At 40.2% G+C, this 20,016-nt stretch overlaps 1 protein-coding gene across 1 annotated transcript in view; it reads right to left on the reverse strand.

The window, feature by feature from the left end:
* Positions 1-20,016, reverse strand: part of crm (cramped chromatin regulator) — a 268,092-nt gene that overhangs the window by 187,985 nt on the left and 60,091 nt on the right. The window contains 1 exon segment of the mRNA XM_070093321.1: positions 1,799-2,557. Within this exon segment, the coding sequence (XP_069949422.1) occupies positions 1,799-2,557 (759 nt within the window).

A 20,016-nucleotide genomic window follows, 5' to 3' on the forward strand; every position in this document is an offset into this window, starting at 1 on the left:
GAGAGAGATACAGAGAGACAGCCACATTCAGTCAGCCAACCACCCACCCACCCGGCCAGCCAGCCGGATACGTATTACACATTCCAGAGTTGTCTCTCTTTACTTAGGGTATAGGTTATACTACATTCTGGCAGGATGACACTACCAGTGGTATTCTCCCATTCCACTGTGTCGACAATACATAAAGATAACAGTAACATATGATACTGTATCCGATGTAAAATTTACAATACAGTTCACTACCATGTATACATTATATACAGTACATAAATAATTAAAATATAACAATAGAAGTAAATTATGGTAAAAAGAATGAAATAATGATTGTACATTACAGCACTATGTAGGCAGTTTATATAGGAAAGATTTGACATTATGCCCTACCCAGTATGTCGGCAATTTTCAAAGGTTTGACTTGTGTCCATTTTGACTTACGACCGGTTGGTCAGAACCAAGCTTGGTCGTAAGTCGGATGGTACCCGTAATAATAATAATAGCTTCAAAAGGCCGTCACTAGATGGCAGTGTTTACCACAACAAAGAGGGAGCGGTTGTGGCTGCCTCCGCCTGTTACATAATGATATATTTTATTCATTCTAGAGTATATATCATGTTTCTATGTTATTTATATTGTTTGTTATGTTATATTAGATGAACTGTGATATATAAATAAGCCGTATAGATGATATTAGCTAAATTATTCATGAAGTACAGTGGACCCCCGGTTAACGATATTTTTTCACTCCAGAAGTATGTTCAGGTGCCAGTACTGACCGAATTTGTTCCCATAAGAAATATTGTGAAGTAGATTAGTCCATTTCAGACCCCCAAACATACACGTACAAACGCACTTACATAAATACACTTACATAATTGGTCACATTCGGAGGTAATCGTTATGCGGGGGTCCACTGTATTTTGCCCGGTCTCCAGACAAACTCTCATCCACTGCCGACACCGCCCATACCACTACATGAATGACTTATTTTATTCATTTTAGAGTATATATTAGGTTTCTATGTTATTTATATTGTTTATTATGTCATATTAGATGAAGTGAGATAGATAAATAAGCCGTTGAGTTGATATTAGCGAAATTATTGAAGTACAGAATTCCACTGGAACGGATTAATTGCATTTCAATTAATTTAAATGAGGAAAATTGACTCTGCAAACAAGCAAATCCAGTTGCGAGCAAGGTCATGGAATGGATTAAACACATCAAAGTGCACTGTAGTACGACCAATACTTTTATGTGTGTATCAAGGATAGTTTTCAGTGGTAATTCAGAGGCAATGTAAATGAAATAGTGTGAATATTCTGCAGAAATAAAATTATGAAAGGTATAATTAATATACAGTGCACAGGGACTACTGGTATGTACAGACCAGAGAAAGATACGTTGGTACAGAGGGTGCATAAATCAGGGAAAGAAGATACAGTGGGTATATGATGAAGTACTAGTGGAAAGTTGAGCATGAAGTGTAGGGGCAGAGAGGGTTTGGATATTCTGCAGGTATACGTAAACAGGTTAGACTGGAGTGCGAAGAGGCAAACAATCAAAGGTATTTAAAATATTTTTTGAGTGTTAGCATGATATAATATGTATGAAAGGACTAACTGAAACTAGATAGCTGGATGTGTATTTTGGGAATTTTAAAATATGTTGCAAGCACTTTGAAAGTAGAGTAGGGAGGATAACTAGTGTGACTGAAGTTTATTTTATAATTTGAATTATCCTAATTAGATGGAAAATAATGTTATAAAAAAGTTATTTAATAACCAAAAAGAAATCTTACCACGGTTAAAGGTGGATCTGGAAGTTCAGGAATTAATCGTTTTGCAGAAGTTGGTTTATTGCGGTCTCTGAGAGGCTTAGCAGGTAAAGGACACAGGCCAGCAGAGGATGCAGTCTGAGATCCTGGGCTAGCCATAACACTAGCCTGCCCACCTACTATTGGTAACTTTCCAGAACGTGGACTATGCCCACTTGCTGTAGCTACTTTGCCAGTACGAGGGCTTCGCGAGTTTCCTGGACTTCGCCCAAAACTTAATATGCCCTGGCAGCGTCCACTGGCTGGACTACGCATTGCATTTCCGGGTCTACCACAAATGTGGCCACAGAGGCAAGACTCTGTTGAAGACTTGGTCAGTATCATTTTTGCCATTGCAACCAACTGTGCCAACATTCCTGACAAATTCTCCACTGTGGCATGCTTTTCTTTTAACACAGGAACATCAGGACATTTTCTTTCCTCTTTATTTTGTATTAAATCCAAATCTGCTGATGTTGCATTTTCTTTTTTTTTGTTTTGGTTGGAGTTTTCACTGTCTGCAGTTAACACAGCAGCCATTCCTGCACCAGGAACAACGTATGTGCCAGAATCAGTTGTAGTCTGTTTGGTTACAACTTCAGAAGGACCAGGTGTGTTGCATATTCTTGTGGGACTCTCAACATCTACATCTGAAGACTTAGCAATGCTACTACTATTGTCCATAGCCTCAAATACATGGTCTTCAAATTCATATTCAAGGCAAATTTTTTTGTTTTGACCAAACTGAAAAAAAAGGATTTAAATATTATTATAACAATAAGTTAAATAACACGTTAAGATGAAAAGAAACTACTATAGAGAAAGATGTCTCAATCACAAACTGACCAAGCAAAAATAAAGAACTTAACTCTTTCACAATTTAATGTTAAAACTGACAATGGCTATAGTTCAGTTGGTGGTGATGGCAGTAGAGTAGGTAGTGATGGTGAAGATAGTGGTGGTTGTGGTGATGGCAGTTTGCATTTAAAGACAGCAAGATACAGAAAATGATTATTTAAATAAATGCAACTGCATTACTGGTTTGTGCAGCTTACATTTCATATTTACAAAGTGGGTTTTAAAACATTCCTAGTGCTTAAATACTGGGAGTCTGAACCTTTCCAGGGTTCAGACCCCCAATCTGAAACTTGTCCACAGGGTACAAGAACTTTAAAACAAAAACTTGTTATTTTTTCCTATGAAATGGTAGAGAATCTTTTACTGAAAGTAAAAAACAATAAGCACGAAATTTGATAGAAAACTGATGAAATTATTCAATCACGAATTTTGCCATGTCAGCAATACTTACGCATTGGCGACTTTGTCCACTTTGACTCCTGTTTTAGGCCAATTACATTGTTCCAATTGACAAAAGTCTTAGCTATTTTGCTAGTTTGCCTTCTATTTTATCGAATGAGCGCAAGAAACCGCCCAATCAACTATTTCAAGCACCCAATAGTGATTACAAATTGGTAATTTGTCCAATTTAACACAAATTTCAAAATATTCCAATTTCAAAATAGGGTCCAGAATAAACCATGCAGGCATTCCTGGCACTAAAATAACATTTCCTCTGTTCAACAGTTATGTTCCCAGCTTTACACATGAATTCCATTTTCATTTTTTATTCACACAAATAATTTTTATTCACACAAAAGTAAGAGATTTACTGTCATGCAATACTGTAATAATTGTATAAATAATATCAGCAGATTTGTGAACACACATCAGAGCCACCAGTTGACATGTATTGGATGTGTGACGTGATTTGTTTACTCTTGAACATCAGCCAAAATCATACATTTTCACTACAGTGGACCCCCGGTATTCGATGGCATCGGTATTCGATAAATCCAGAATTCGATACATTTTATCGCAAAAAATTTTCCTTAGTATTCGATTGAAAACCCGGTATTCGATACGATTCGTACAAGACGTGTCCACATGTGGCCTGAACTGCCCCTTGTGTGCCAGTGTTTACAAGCCAGCCAGTGTGCGCGCATCTAAGGATACATTCGGTACATTCCATATTATCACTGTGTTTGGTGCTTGTTTCTGCAAAATAAGTCACCATGGGCCCCAAGAAAGCTTCTAGTGCCAACCCTTCAAGAAAAAAGTCGCTAATGACTTATGAAATGAAGAAAGAAATAATTGCAAAGTACGAAAGTGGAGTGCGTGTGTCAGAGCTGCTTAGGTTGTATAATAAACCCCAATCAACCATCTCTACTATAGTGACCAGGAAAACGGCAATCAAGGAAGCTGTTCTTGCAAAAGGTGCAACTGTGATTACGAAACAGCGACCGCAAGTGTTAGAAAATGCTGAGAGATTGTTAATGGTGTAGATAAATGAAAAACAGATAGCAGGAGACAGCATCTCTCAAGCGATCATTTGTGAAAAGGCTAGGCAGTTGCATGACGATTTGGTAAAGAAATTGCCTGCAAATAGTGGTGATGTGAGTGAATTTAAGGCCAGCAAAGGTTGGTTTAAAAGATTTAAGAATCGTAGTGGCATACATAGTGTGATTAGGCATGGTGAGGCTGCCAGTTCGGACCAAAAAGCAGCTGAAAAATATGTGAAGGAATTCAAGGATTACATAGACAGAGAAGGACTGAAACCTGAACAAGTGTTTAATTGCGACGAAACAGGCCTGTTTTGGAAGAAAATGCCAAGCAGGACCTACATTACTCAGGAGGAAAAGGCACTCCCAGGACATAAGCCTATGAAAGACAGGCTTACTCTGTTGATGTGTGCCAATGCTAGTGGTGATTGCAAAGTGAAGCCTTTATTGGTGTATCACTCTGAAACTAACAGAGTGTTCAGGAAAAACAATGTCCTCAAGGCTAATTTGTGTGTGCTGTGGAGAGCAAACAGTAAGGCATGGGTCACTAGGGACTTTTTCTATGATTGGTTACACCATGCATTTGCCCCCACTGTGAAAAATTACCTAACTGAAAAGAAATTAGACCTTAAGTGCCTCCTGGTATTCGACAATGCCCCTGGTCATCCTACAGACTTGTCAGAGCGACTTTCTGGGGACATGAGCTTCATTAAGGTCAAGTTTTTGCCTCCTAATACCACTCCTCTTCTGCAGCCCATGGACCAGCAGGTCATTTCCAACTTCAAGAAACTGTACACAAAAGCTATGTTTCAAAAGTGCTTTATAGTGACCACAGAAACTCAACTGACTCTAAAAGAGTTTTGGAAGGATCACCTTAATATCCTCAATTGTATAAACCTGATAGGTAAGGCTTGGGAGGGAGTGACTAAGAGGACCTTGAACTCTGCTTGGAAAAAACTGTGGCCAGAATGTGTAGACAAAAGGGATTTTGAAGGATTTGAGGCTAACCCTGAGAATCCTATGCCAGTTGAGGAATCCATTGTGGCATTGGGGAAGTCCTTGGGGTTGGAGGTTAGTGGGGATGATGTGGAAGAGTTGGTGGAGGAGGACAATGAAGAACCAACCACTGATGAGCTGATAGATCATCTTGAACAGCAAGAGGGCAGACCTGAGGAAACTGCTTCGGAGGAGGGGATAGAGAAATTGAAGAAGTTGCCTACTTCAAAGATTAAGGAAATGTGTGCAATGTGGCTTAAAGTGCAAACCTTTTTGGATGACAATCACCCTAAAACAGCTATTGCAAGCCTTGCTGGTGACTATTACACTAACAATGTTGTGAAACACTTTAGGAATGTCATAAAGGAACGGGAGGTACAGGCCACTATGGACAGATATGTTGTGCGACAGAAATCCAGTGACTCTGAAGCTGGTCCTAGTGGCATTAAAAGAAGCAGGGAAGTAACCCCGGAAAAGGACTTGCTACCTGAAGTCCTAATGGAAGGGGATTCCCCTTCTAAACACTAACACCTCTCCCCTCCTCCCATCCCATCAATCATCACCAGATATTCATTAAAGGTAAGTGTCAATTATTTTATTATTATTCTATTGCATTAAACTTAATATTCCATGTAGTAAAATTTTTTTTTTCATACTTTTGGGTGTCTTGCACGGATTAATTTGATTTCCATTATTTCTTATGAGGAAAATTGATTCGGTTTTCGATATTATCGGTATTCGATGAGCTCTCAGGAACGGATTAATATCGAATACAGGGGGTCCACTGTACTTTGAGCTCAAATTCAAGCTATTTTGAATCCTCAAAACCATATTTATTTCTGTAACATATCTTCCATCCTGTCAAATAAGACCAAGAAACCAAGAATACAACCATAAAAACCATACAAAAATACACCACAAAGTTGCTGTTTTAAATAAAAAGCAGAGTCGCAGTTATTTTTTCTTCATTATGCACTATGTGCTGCAAGATTTATTTTATATGGTGCACACTTACTGCATCAACCTTTTCTATTATATTTAGTCCCAAATTCACCACTCACAACTTATCTGAGTAAGCTGAGCTCATCATGTAGAACTACAGCACAGACCCTGAAAGGGTTAACTTATTAACCCTTTCAGGATCCAAATAATACTCGCAGTTTTGTTTTCCCATCATGCACTGTGAGGAGCAGGATTTTTCTATACGGTGCACACTCACTGCATAGTCCCGTTCTCTCATATCAAGGCCAAAATTTACCGCTCACAGCTTATCTGAGTGAGTTGAGCTCATTGTGTAGTACTACGGCATAGATCACGAAAGGGTTAAACACTGGAAAGTTATGGCTTATAGCCAACGAGATGGTTGCAAAATACAAATGAAGAATAAAACTTTTATAGGATCGAATAGTAATTGTGGCTTTTTTCCAAAGCACTTTGACCACAGAGGACACTCAGATCTTAAGAGGTATAAAAAAATATACACTAACACAGTAAAAAAAGATAAAATCAACATAAATAGAAGCAACAAACTTAAAAACTCAACCAGAATACTATTATACTAAGTTAAAATAGCCAGCATCAATTAAAAATTCCATTAAATTATTTATGTTAAAAGATTCCCTAATGATACCCTAGGTCCCTACAGGCACCTCAGTAATTATAAAAACCACAGCTAAGGCCTAACAGAAGGCAAACTGCTAAAACATGATCCAGAGGAACAGGAGTTGTGGAAACGCCACTTGCATACAGTTCAGGGTATTTATTAAAGGAAACGCTTTGCCAAGAGTGGCTTCTTCAGTCATAATATAAAGATGACTAAGAATAAGTATATATAGTGGCAGGTGGCAAGTTGTGAGAGGATGTTGTTGATGTTGTTGGTGATGATGATGTTGGCGACAGCAGCAGTAGTCAGAGTAATGAAACTGTGGTGAAATGGGTTGAGTTTTAGGACCTGTCATCCTCATCATGTTAAAATGGTCTCTAAAATATGCAATATCCTGTTGATCAACAATATGGATACAGTATAAATGCTGGACTTTTCATGGACTGTGTTACTGATGACAATTAGGGCAACCTCTATACACTTTCATCATCATAAATCTTCTTTAATGACTAACATGGCCTCAATAAACTTCATAAGGTGCCCAATATCATCTCTGTGTTGAATACACATTTCTACCATCACCACGGTTACAGGCATTCTTGTGCTCGCAGATCCTACCTACCTACCTCGAGTCTTCCTGGAGGATATTTCATGGATCAACACCCCCACAGCCCAGTCCATGACCAGGCCTCCTGGTGGATCAGGGCCTGATCAACCAGGCTGTTACTGCTGGCTGCACGTAGTCCAACATATAAACCACAGCCCGGCTGATCCGGCGTCAACTTCAAGTATTTGTTCAGCTCCCTCTTGAAGGCAGCCAGGGGTCTATTGGTAATTCCCCTTATGCCTGGTGGGAGGCTGCTGAACAGTCTAGGGCCCTGGGCACTTACTGTGCCCTCTCTTAATGTACCAATGGTGCCCCTACTTTTCATTGGGGGATATTTTGTATGCCTGCAGTCTTTTGCTTTCACAGAGAGTGATTTGTGTGTGCAGATTAGGGACTATTCCTTCTAGGATTTCCAAGTGTAGATTATGATGTATCTCTCTTGCCCGTGCTCCAGTGAGTACAAGGTACAAGTGTTTCTAAGCGTCCCCAGTAGTTAAGGGGTTTGACAGAATTTTTTTTTTTTCTTTTTTTTTTTTACAAGTCAGCCGTCTCCCACCGAGGCAGGGTGACCCACAAAAGAAAGAAAATTCCCAAAAAGAAAATACTTTCATCATTATTCAACACTTTCACCTCACTTACACACAATCATTGTTTTTTAGATGTGCTCAGAATACAACAGTTTAGAAGCATATACTTATAAAGATACACAACATATCCTTCCAAACTGCCAATATCCCAAACCCCTTCTTTAAAGTGCAGGCATTGTACTTCCCAATTCCAGGACTCAAGTCTGGCTAAATAAAAATAACCGGTTTCCCTGAATCCCTTCACTAAATATTACCCTGATCACACTCCAACAGCTTGTCAGGTCCCAAATACCATTTGTTTCCATTCACTCCTATCTAACATGCTCACACATGCTTCCTGGAAGTCCAAGCCCCTCGACCACAAAACCTTCTTTACCCCCTCCCTCCAACCTTTTCGAGGATGACCCCTACCCCGCCTTCCTTCCCCTACAGATTTAAACGTTCTCCATGTCGTTCTATTTTGATCCACTCTCTCTAATTGACCAAACCACCTCAACAACCCCTCTTCAGCTCTTTGATTAATACTTTTATTAACTCCACACCTTCTCTTAATTTCCACACTCCGAATTTTCTGCATAATATTCACACCACACATTGCCATTAAACAGGACATTTCCACTGCCTCCAACTGCCTCCTCACTGCAGCATTTACAACCCAAGCTTCACACCTATATAAGAGTGTTGGTACTACTCTACTGTCATACATTCCCTTCTTTGCTTCCATAGATAAAATTTTTTGTCTCCACATATACCTCAATGCACCACTCACCTTTTCTCCTTCATCAATTTTATGATTAACCTCATCTTTCATAAATCCATCCACTGACACGTCAACTCCCAAATATCTGAAAACATTCACTTCTTCCATACTCCTCCTCCCTAATTTGATATCCAATTTTTCTTTATCTAAATCATTTGATACCCTCATCACCTTGCTCTTTTCTATGTTCACTTTCAACTTTCTACCTTTACACACACTCCCAAACTCGTCTACTAACATTTGCAATTTTTCTTTAGAATCTCCCATAAGCACATATCATCAGAAAAAAATAACTGTCAATTCCCATTTTCTATTTGATTCCCCATAATTTAATCCTACCCTTCTCCCGAACACCCTAGGATTTACTTCTTTTACAACCCCATCTATAAATATATTAAACAACAATGGTGACATTACACATCCCAGTCCAAGACCTACTTTTACCGGGAAGTATTCTCCCTCTCTTCTACACACCCTAACCTGAGCCTCACTATCCTCATAAAAACTCTTTACAGCATTTAGTAACTTACCACCTATTCCATATACTTGTAACATTTGCCACACTGCTCCCCTATCCACTGTATCATGTGCCTTTTCTAAATCCATAAATGCAATAAAGACTTCCCTACCTTCATCTAAATACTGTTCACATATATGCTTCAATGTAAACACCTGATCTACACATCCCCTACCCACTCTAAAACCTTCTTGCTCATTCGCAATCCTGCATTCTGTCTTACCTCTAATTCTTTCAATAACCCTATCGTACACTTTTCCTGGTATACCCAGGAAACTCATCCCTCTATAATTTTTACAATCTCTTTTGTCTCCCTTCCCTTTATATAAAGGGGCTATACATGCTCTCTGCCAATCCCTAGGTATCTTCCCCTCTTTCAAACATTTATTAAACAAAAATACCAACCACTCCAACACTATATCCCCCCTGCTTTTAACATTTCTGTCATGATCCCATCAGTTCCAGCTGCTTTACCCCCTTTCATTCTACGTAATGCCTCACGCACCTCCCCCACACTCACATCCTGTTCTTCTTCACTTCTACAAAATGGTATACCTCCCTGGCCAGTGCATGATATTACCACCTCCCTGGCCAGTGCATGATATTACCACCTCCCTTTCCTCATTGACATTTAAAAGTTCTTCAAAATATTCTCGCCATTTACCCAATACCTCCGTCTCCCCATCTACTAACTTCCCTACTATGTTTTTAACTGACATTAAAGTGAAGGCTGGATGCTAAAAGTGGGTCATAATAAGCGTGTATGCACCTGGAGAAGAGAGGAATGTAGAGGAGAGAGAGAGATTTTGGGAGATGTTAAGTGAATGTATAGTAACCTTTGAACCAAGTGAGAGAGTAATTGTGGTAGGAGACCTGAATGCTGAAGTGGGAGAAACTTTTAGAGAGGGTGTGGTAAGTAAGTTTGGGGTGCCAGGTGTAAATGATAATGGGAGCCCTTTGATTGAACTTTGTATAGAAAGGGGTTTAGTTATAGGTAATACATATTTTAAGAAAAAGAGGATAAATAAGTATACAAGATATGATGTAGGGCAAAATGACAGCAGTTTGTTGGATTATGAATTGGTAGATAAAAGACTGTTGAGTAGACTTCACGATGTACATGTTTATAGACGGCACAAAGATATATCAGATCACTTTTTAGTTGTAGCTACACTGAGAGTAAAAGGTAGATGGGATACAAGTGAGAAAAAAAGCATCAGGGAAGCAAGAGGTGAAGGTTTATAAACTAAAAGAGGAGGCAGTTAGGTTAAGATATAAACAGCTATTGGAGGATAGATGGGCTAATGAGAGCATAGGCAATGGGGTCGAAGAGGTATGAGGTAGGTTTAAAAATGTAGTGTTAGAGTGTTCAGCAGAAGTTTGTAGTTACAGGAAAGTGGGTGCGGGAGGGAAGAGGAGCGATTGGTGGAATGATGATGTAAAGAGAGTAGTAAGGGAGAGAAAGTTAGCATATGAGAAATTTTTGCAAAGTAGAAGTGATGCAAGGAGGGAAGAGTATATGGAGAAAAAGAGAGAGGTTAAGAGAGTGGTGAAGCAATGTAAAAAGAGAGCAAATGAGAGAGTGGGTGAGATGTTATCAACAAATTTTGTTGAAAATAAGAGAAAGTTTTGGAGTGAGATTAACAAGTTAAGGAAGCCTAGAGAACAAATGGAATTGTCAGTTAAAAATAGGAGAGGAGAGTTATTAAATGGAGAGTTAGAGGTACGTATTGGAAAGATGGAGGGAATATTTTGAGGAATTGTTAAATGTTGATGAAGATAGGGAAGCTGTGATTTCATGTATAGGGCAAGGAGGAATAACATCTTGTAGGTGTGAGGAAGAGCCACTTGTGAATGTGGGGGAAGTTCGTGAGGCAGTAAGTAAAATGAAAGAGGTAAGGCAGCTGGGATTGATGGGATAAAGATAGAAATGTTAAAAGCAGGTGGGGATATAGTTTTGGAGTGGTTGGTGCTATTGTTTAATAGGTGTACAGAAGAGGGTAAGGTACCTAGGGATTGGCAGAGAGCATGCATAGTTCCTTTGTATAAAGGCAGAGGGGACAAAAGAGAGTGCAAAAATTATAGGGGGAGAAGTCTGTTGAGTATACCTGGTAAAGTGTATGGTAGAGTTATTATTGAAAGAATTAAGAGTAAGATGGAGAATAGGACAGCAGATGAACAAGGAGGCTTTAGGAAAGGTAGAGGGTGTGTGGACCAGGTATTTACAGTGAAACATATAAGGCTAAAGAGGTTTTTGTGGCATTTATGGATTTGGAAAAGGCATATGACAGGGTGGATAGGGGGGCAATGTGGCAGATGTTGCAGGTGTATGGTATAGGAGGTAGGTTACTGAAAGCAGTGAACAGTTTTTACGAGGATAGTGAGGCTCAAGTTAAGAGTATGTAGGAAAGAGGGAGATTATTTCCCAGTAAAAGTAGGCCTTAGACAAGGATGTGTGATGTCACCGTGGTTGTTTAATATATTTATAGATGGGGTTGTAAGAGAAGTAAATGTTAGGGTCTTGGCAAGAGGCGTGGAGTTAAAAGATAAAGAATCACACAAAGTGGGAGTTGTCACAGCTGCTCTTTGCTGATGACACTGTGCTCTTGGGAGATTCTGAAGACAAGCTGCAGAGGTTGGTGGATGAATTTGGTAGGGTATGTAAAAGAAGAAAATTAAAAGTAAACACAGGAAAGAGTAAGGTTATGAGGATAACGAAAAGATTAGGTGATGAAAGATTGGATATCAGATTGGAGGGAGAGAGTATGGAGGAGGTGAATGTATTCAGATATTTGGGAGTGGACGTGTCAGCAGATGGATCTATGAAAGATGAGGTGAATCATAGAATTGATGAGGGAAAAGGGTGAGCGGTACACTTAGGAGTCTGTGGAGACAAAGAACTTTGTCCTTGAAGGCAAAGAGGGGAATGTATGAGAGTACAGTTTTACCAACACTCTTATATGGTTGTGAAGCATGGGTGATGAATGTTGCAGCGAGGAGAAGGCTGGAGGCAGTGGAGATGTCATGTCTGAGGGCAATGTGTGGTGTGAATACAATGCAGAGAATTCGTAGTTTAGAAGTTAGGAGGAGGTGCGGGATTGCCAAAACTGTTGTCCAGAGGGCTGAGGAAGGTTGTTGAGGTGCTTCGGACATGTGGAGAGAATGGAGCGAAACAGAGTGACTTCAAGAGTGTATCAGTCTGTAGTGGAAGGAAGGCGGGGTAGGGGTCGACCTAGGAAAGGTTGGAGGGAGGGGGTAAAGGAGGTTTTGGGTGCGGGGCGCCTTGGACTTCCAGCAGGCATGCGCGAGCGTGTTTGATAGGAGTGAATGGAGACAAATGGTTTTTAATACTTGACGTGCTGTTGGAGTGTGAGCAAATTAACATTTATGAAGGGATTCAGGGAAACCGGCAGGCCGGACTTGAGTCCTGGAGATGGGAAGTACAGTGCCTGCACTCTGAAGAAGGGGTGTTAATGTTGCAGTTTAAAAACTGTAGTGTAAAGCACCCTTCTGGCAAGACAGTGATGGAGTGAGTGATGGTAAAAGTTTTTCTTTTTCGGGCCACCTTGCCTTGGTGGGAATCGGCCAGTGTGCTAATAAAAAAAAAAAATAAAAATCCATTCGTTCCTAGGCTTTCTTAACTTGTTTAACTTGCTCCAAATTTTTTTCTTATTTTCATTAAAATTTCTTGACAGTGCCTCTCCCACTCTATCATCTGCTCTTCTTTTGCACTCTCTCACCACTGTCTTCACCTTTCTTTTACTCTCCATATACTCTAATCTGGTGTCTTTTTCTGTCTCATAAACACGCTAGATAACAGGGATTTCTTGCTACTCCTACTTACACTTTGGTCACACTTCACAGACACGCACATGCATATATATATACATACATCTAGGTTTTTCTCCTTTTTCTAAATAGCTCTTGTTCTTCTTTATTTCTTCTATTGTCCATGGGGAAGTGGAAAAGAATCTTTCCTCCGTAAGCCATGGGTGTCGTATGAGGCGACTAAAATGCCGGGAGAAATGGGCTAGTAACCCCTTCTCCTGTAGACATTTACTAAAAAAGAGAAGAACAACAACTTTATAAAACTGGGATGCTTGAATGTGCGTGGATGTAGTGCGGATGACAAGAAACAGATGATTGCTGATGCTATGAATGAAAAGAAGTTGGATGTCCTGGCCCTAAGTGAAACAAAGCTGAAGGGGGTAGGGGAGTTTTGGTGGGGGGAAATAAATGGGATTAAATCTGGAGTATCTGAGAGAGTTAGAGCAAATCAAGGGGTAGCAGTAATGTTGAAGGATAAGTTATGGAAGGAGAAAAGAGAATATGAATGTGTAAATTCAAGAATTATGTGGATTAAAGTAAAGGTTGGATGCGAAAAGTGGGTCATAATAAGCGTGTATGCACCTGGAGAAGAGAGGAATGCAGAGGAGAGAGAGAGATTTTGGGAGATGTTAAGTGAATGTATAGGAGCCTTTGAACCAAGTGAGAGAGTAATTGTGGTAGGGGACCTGAATGCTAAAGTAGGAGAAACTTTTAGAGAGGGTGTGGTAGGTAAGTTTGGGGTGCCAGGTGTAAATGATAATGGGAGCCCTTTGATTGAACTTTGTATAGAAAGGGGTTTAGTTATAGGTAATACATATTTTAAGAAAAAGAGGATAAATAAGTATACAAGATATGATGTAGGGCGAAATGACAGTAGTTTGTTGGATTATGTATTGGTAGATAAAAGACTGTTGAGTAGACTACACGATGTACATGTTATAGAGGGGCCACAGATATATCAGATCACTTTCTAGTTGTAGCTACACTGAGAGTAAAAGGTAGATGGGATACAAGGAGAATAGAAGCATCAGGGAAGAGAGAGGTGAAGGTTTATAAACTAAAAGAGGAGGCAGTTAGGGTAAGATATAAACAGCTATTGGAGGATAGATGGGCTAATGAGAGCATAGGCAATGGGGTCGAAGAGGTATGGGGTAGGTTTAAAAATGTAGTGTTAGAGTGTTCAGCAGAAGTTTGTGGTTACAGGAAAGTGGGTGCAGGAGGGAAGAGGAGCGATTGGTGGAATGATGATGTAAAGAGAGTAGTAAGGGAGAAAAAGTTAGCATATGAGAAGTTTTTACAAAGTAGAAGTGATGCAAGGAGGGAAGAGTATATGGAGAAAAAGAGAGGGGTTAAGAGAGTGGTGAAGCAATGTAAAAAGAGAGCAAATGAGAGAGTGGGTGAGATGTTATCAACAAATTTTGTTGAAAATAAGAAAAAGTTTTGGAGTGAGATTAACAAGTTAAGGAAGCCTAGAGAACAAATGGATTTGTCAGTTAAAAATAGGAGAGGAGTGTTATTAAATGGAGAGTTAGAGGTATTGGGAAGATGGAAGGAATATTTTGAGGAATTGTTAAATGTTGATGAAGATAGGGAAGCTGTGATTTCGTGTATAGGGCAAGGAGGAATAACATCTTGTAGGAGTGAGGAAGAGCCAGTTGTGAGTGTGGGAGAAGTTCGTGAGGCAGTAGGTAAAATGAAATGGGGTAAGGCAGCCGGGATTGATGGGATAAAGATAGAAATGTTAAAAGCAGGTGGGGTTATAGTTTTGGAGTGGTTGGTGCAATTATTTAATAAATGTATGGAAGAGGGTAAGGCAGAGAGCATGCATACTTCCTTTGTATAAAGGCAGAGGGAACAAAAGAGAGTGCAAAAATTATAGGGGGATAAGTCTGTCGAGAATACCTGGTAAAGTGTATGGTAGAGTTATTATTGAAAGAATTAAGAGTAAGACGGAGAATAGGATAGCAGATGAACAAGGAGGCTTTAAGAAAGGTAGGGGGTGTGTGGACCAGGTGTTTACAGTGAAACATATAAGTGAACAGTACTTAGATAAGGCTAAAGAGGTCTTTGTGGCATTTATGGATTTGGAAAAGGCATATGACAGGGTGGATAGGGGGGCAATGTGGCAGATGTTGCAGGTGTATGGTGTAGGAGGTAGGTTACTGAAAGCAGTGAATAGTTTTTACGAGGATAGTGAGGCTCAAGTTAGAATATGTAGGAAAGAGGGAAATTATTTCCCAGTAAAAGTAGGCCTTGGACAAGGATGTGTGATGTCACCGTGGTTGTTTAATATATTTATAGATGGGGTTGTAAGAGAAGTAAATGCGAGGGTCTTGGCAAGAGGCGTGGAGTTAAAAGATAAAGAATCACACATAAGGTGGGAGTTGTCACAGTTGCTCATTGCTGATGACACTGTGCTCTTGGGAGATTCTGAAGAGAAGTTGCAGAGGCTGGTGGATGAATTTGGTAGGGTGTGCAAAAGAAGAAAATTAAAAGTGAATACAGGAAAGAGTAAGGTTGAGGATAACAAAAAGATTAGGTGATGAAAGATTGGATATCAGATTGGAGGGAGAGAGTATGGAGGAGGTGAATGTATTCAGATATTTGGGAGTGGACGTGTCAGCGGATGGGTCTATGAAAGATGAGGTGAATCATAGAATTAATGAGGGGAAAAGGGTGAGTGGTGCACTTAGGAGTCTGTGGAGGTAAAGAGGGGAATGTATGAGAGTATAGTTTTACCAACGCTCTTATATGGGTGTGAAGCATGGGTGATGAATGTTGCAGCGAGGAGAAGGCTGGAGGCAGTGGAGATGTCATGTCTGAGGGCAATGTGTGGTGTGAATATAATGCAGAGAATTCGTAGTTTGGAAGTTAGGAGGAGGTGTGGGATTACCAAAACTGTTGTCCAGAGGGCTGAGGAAGGGTTGTTGAGGTGGTTCGGACATGTAGAGAGAATGGAGCGAAACAGAATGACTTCAAGAGTGTATCAGTCTGTAGTGGAAGGAAGGCGGGGTAGGGGTCGGCCTAGGAAAGGTTGGAGGGAGGGGGTAAAGGAGGTTTTGTGTGCGAGGGGCTTGGACTTCCAGCAGGCATGCGTGAGCGTGTTTGATAGGAGTGAATGGAGACAAATGGTTTTTAATACTTGACGTGCTGTTGGAGTGTGAGCAAAGTAACATTTATGAAGGGGTTCAGGGAAACCGGCAGGCCGGACTTGAGTCCTGGAGATGGGAAGTACAGTGCCTGCACTCTGAAGGAGGGGTCTTAATGTTGCAGTTTAAAAACTGTAGTGTAAAGCACCCTTCTGGCAAGACAGTGATGGAGTAAATGATGGTGAAAGTTTTTCTTTTTTGGGCCACCCTGCCTTGGTGGGAATGAGCCAGTGTAATAATAAAATACTCTAATCTTCGAATAACACTTCTGCTTTGCAAAAACCTCTCATAAGCTACCTTTTTCTTTTTTATCAAACCCTTTAATTCATCATTTCACCAATCACTCCTCTTTCCTCCTGCCCTCACCCTCCTATAACCACAAACTTCTGCCCCACATTCTAATACTGCATTTTTAAAACTATTCCAACCCTCTTCAACCCCCCACTACTCATACTTGCAGTATCCCACCTTTCTGCCAATAGTTGCTTATATCTCACCCGAACTTATGTCTGCAGTAAATGTTCTCTGCATATTCTCAATATCTGTAATTTCACCTGCTTTAAATGGAGATGTTAATGTACAAAAGCATTCCAGCCTAGAGAGTACAAGTGATTTAACCCTTTGACTGTTTTGGTCGTGTATATACGTCTTACAAGCCAGTGTTTCGGACATATTAATACAGTGGAACCTCTACTTGCGAGCGTGTCCACGTGCGAGTTTTTCGAAACACGAGCAGTCGATGAGTCGGTTTTTTGCTTCCATACGTGAGCAAAATTTTCACAAGTGAGCAAACCTCAAGGCAGGTTCCTTGACAGTGGTGAGGGGCTCTTGCTCTTGATCTCGGGAATTGTATCTCCTTTGTTTGTTGGACTATCTTATTGAAACTTGGGCAATGTATGAGGGAAAGATGCTTCTCAACGTACACCAGAAATGAAAGAAATCTAAACATAAATAATGGAGTTCACTTCTCAGCAATTAGCCACCCCTTAGCGGTAATTTTGAATGTTTATTATGGTTTTATTCTCGTTTTTTTTTTTTTTTGGTCTCATTTGATAGAACGGAAGATGTATTACAGAAAGAGATATGATTTTGATTGCTTTCATGACGAAAAATGCCTTGAAATAGAGCTCAACCTAGGAGAAATGGTCCATTGCTTGGCTGTTTCAGAGTAAACAAACTGTCCATTCCAATATGCAGTTGTGAATGGGTTGACATTATTTATACAATTACAGTGGTCCCTCGCTTTTCGTAGTTCTCGAGAATCATAGATTTCGGAAATCATAGAGATATTTTCATATAAACATGGGCTCGCTAATCATAGGTTGACGAGAGTAGTAGTTCGTCCGGGACGCATACGCATGGTGTGAGCCGGGGCGGCAGCCAGTCTGGCATTGTTTACCAGTGAGCGAAGGTCCCCTCACGTGCTCCTACGAAATATTTCATAATATTCCACTCATTTTAGTGCTTGCAAGTACTAAATAAGTTACCATGGCTCCAAAGAAAGCTCCTAGTGCCAAGCCTGTGGTAAAGAAGGTGAGAAATACGAATGAATTTAAGAAAAACATCACTGAACAATATGAAAGTGGCACAAGTGTGGCCGAACTGGCCAGGATGTATAAGAAACCCTACACAACCATATATTCCACAGTGGCCAAGAAAAAGGAAATCAAGGATGCTGTTGTTGCAAAGGGGGTAACTATGCTGACAAAAATGAGATCACCAGTACTGGAAGAGGTTGAAAAGTTATTATTGGTGTGGATAAATGAGAAACAATTAGCAGGAGATACTCTTATGACTTCGATTATCTGTGAAAACGCTAGGCAGTTGCACAACGATCTGGTAAAGAAATTGCCTGAAAATAGTGGTGATATGAGTGAATTTAAGGCCAGCAAAGGTTGGTTTGAGAGATTTAAGAACCGTACTGGCATACACAGTGTGGTAAGGCTGCCAGTTCGGACCATAAGGCGGCTGAAATTTCTTTTTTTTTTTTTTTCTCAACAAGTCGGCCTTCTCCCACCGAGGCAGGGTGACCCAAAAAAAGAAAGAAAATCCCCAAAAAGAAAATACTTTCATCATCATTCAACACTTTCACCACACTCGCACATTATCACTGTTTTTGCAGAGGTGCTCAGAATACAACAGTCTAGAAGCATACACATATAAAGATACACAACATATCCCTCTAAACTGCCAATATCCCAAACCCCTCCTTTAAAGTGCAGGCATTGTACTTCCCATTTCCAGGACTCAAGTCCGACTATATGAAAATAACCGGTTTCCTTGAATCCCTTCACTAAATATTACCCGGCTCACACTCCAACAGATCGTCAGGTCCCAAGTACCATTCGTCTCCATTCATTCTTATCTAACACGCTCACGCACGCTTGCTGGAAGTCCAAGCCCCTTGCCCACAAAACCTCCTTTACCCCCTCTCTCCAACCCTTTCGAGGACGACCCCTACCCCGCCTTCCTTCCCCTATAGATTTATATGCTTTCCATGTCATTCTACTTTGATCCATTCTCTCTAAATGACCAAACCACCTCAACAACCCCTCTTCTGCCCTCTGACTAATACTTTTATTAACTCCACACCTTCTCCTAATTTCCACACTCTGAATTTTCTGCATAATATTTACACCACACATTGCCCTTAAACAGGACATCTCCACTGCCTCCAACCGTCTCCTCGCTGCTGCATTTACCACCCAAGCTTCACACCCATATAAGTGTTGGTACTACTATACTTTCATACATTCCCTTCTTTGCCTCCATAGATAACGTTTTTTGACTCCACATATACCTCAATGCACCACTCACCTTTTTTCCCTCATCAATTCTATGATTAACCTCATCCTTCATAAATCCATCTGCCGACACGTCAACTCCCAAGTCTGAAAACATTCACTTCTTCCATACTCCTCCTCCTCCCCAATTTGATATCCAATTTTTCTTTATCTAAATCATTTGACACCCTCATCACCTTACTCTTTTCTATGTTCACTTTCAACTTTCTACCTTTACACACATTCCCAAACTCATCCACTAACCTTTGCAATTTTTCTTTAGAATCTCCCATAAGCACAGTATCATCAGCAAAAAGTAACTGTGTCAATTCCCATTTTGAATTTGATTCCCCAAAATTTAATCCCACCCCTCTCCCGAACACCCTAGCATTTACTTCCTTTACAACCCCATCTATAAATATATTAAACAACCATGGTGACATTACACATCCCTGTCTAAGACCTACTTTTACCGGGAAGTAGTCTCCCTCTCTTCTACACACCCTAACCTGAGCCTCACTATCCTCATAAAAACTCTTTACAGCATTTAATAACTTACCACCTATTCCATATACTTGCAACATCTGCCACATTGCTCCTCTATCCACTCTATCATATGCCTTTTCTAAATCCATAAATGCAATAAAAACTTCCCTATCTTTATCTAAATACTGTTCACATATATGCTTCAATGTAAACACCTGATCTACACATCCCCTACCCACTCTGAAACCTCCTTGCTCATCCGCAATCCTACATTCTGTCTTACCTCTAATTCTTTCAATTATAACCCTACCGTACACTTTTCCTGGTATACTCAGTAAGCTTATTCCTCTATAATTTTTACAGTCTCTTTTGTCCCCTTTCCCTTTATATAAAGGGACTATACATGCTCTCCGCCAATCCCTAGGTACCTTCCCCTCTTTCATACATTTATTAAACAAAAGTACCAACCACTCCAACACTATATCCCCCCTGCTTTTAACATTTCTGTCATGATCCCATCAGTTCCAGCTGCTTTACCCCCTTTCATT

The sequence above is a fragment of the Cherax quadricarinatus genome, chromosome 3, assembly GCF_038502225.1.
Source record: "Cherax quadricarinatus isolate ZL_2023a chromosome 3, ASM3850222v1, whole genome shotgun sequence".
Classification (NCBI taxonomy): Eukaryota; Metazoa; Arthropoda; class Malacostraca; order Decapoda; family Parastacidae; genus Cherax; species Cherax quadricarinatus.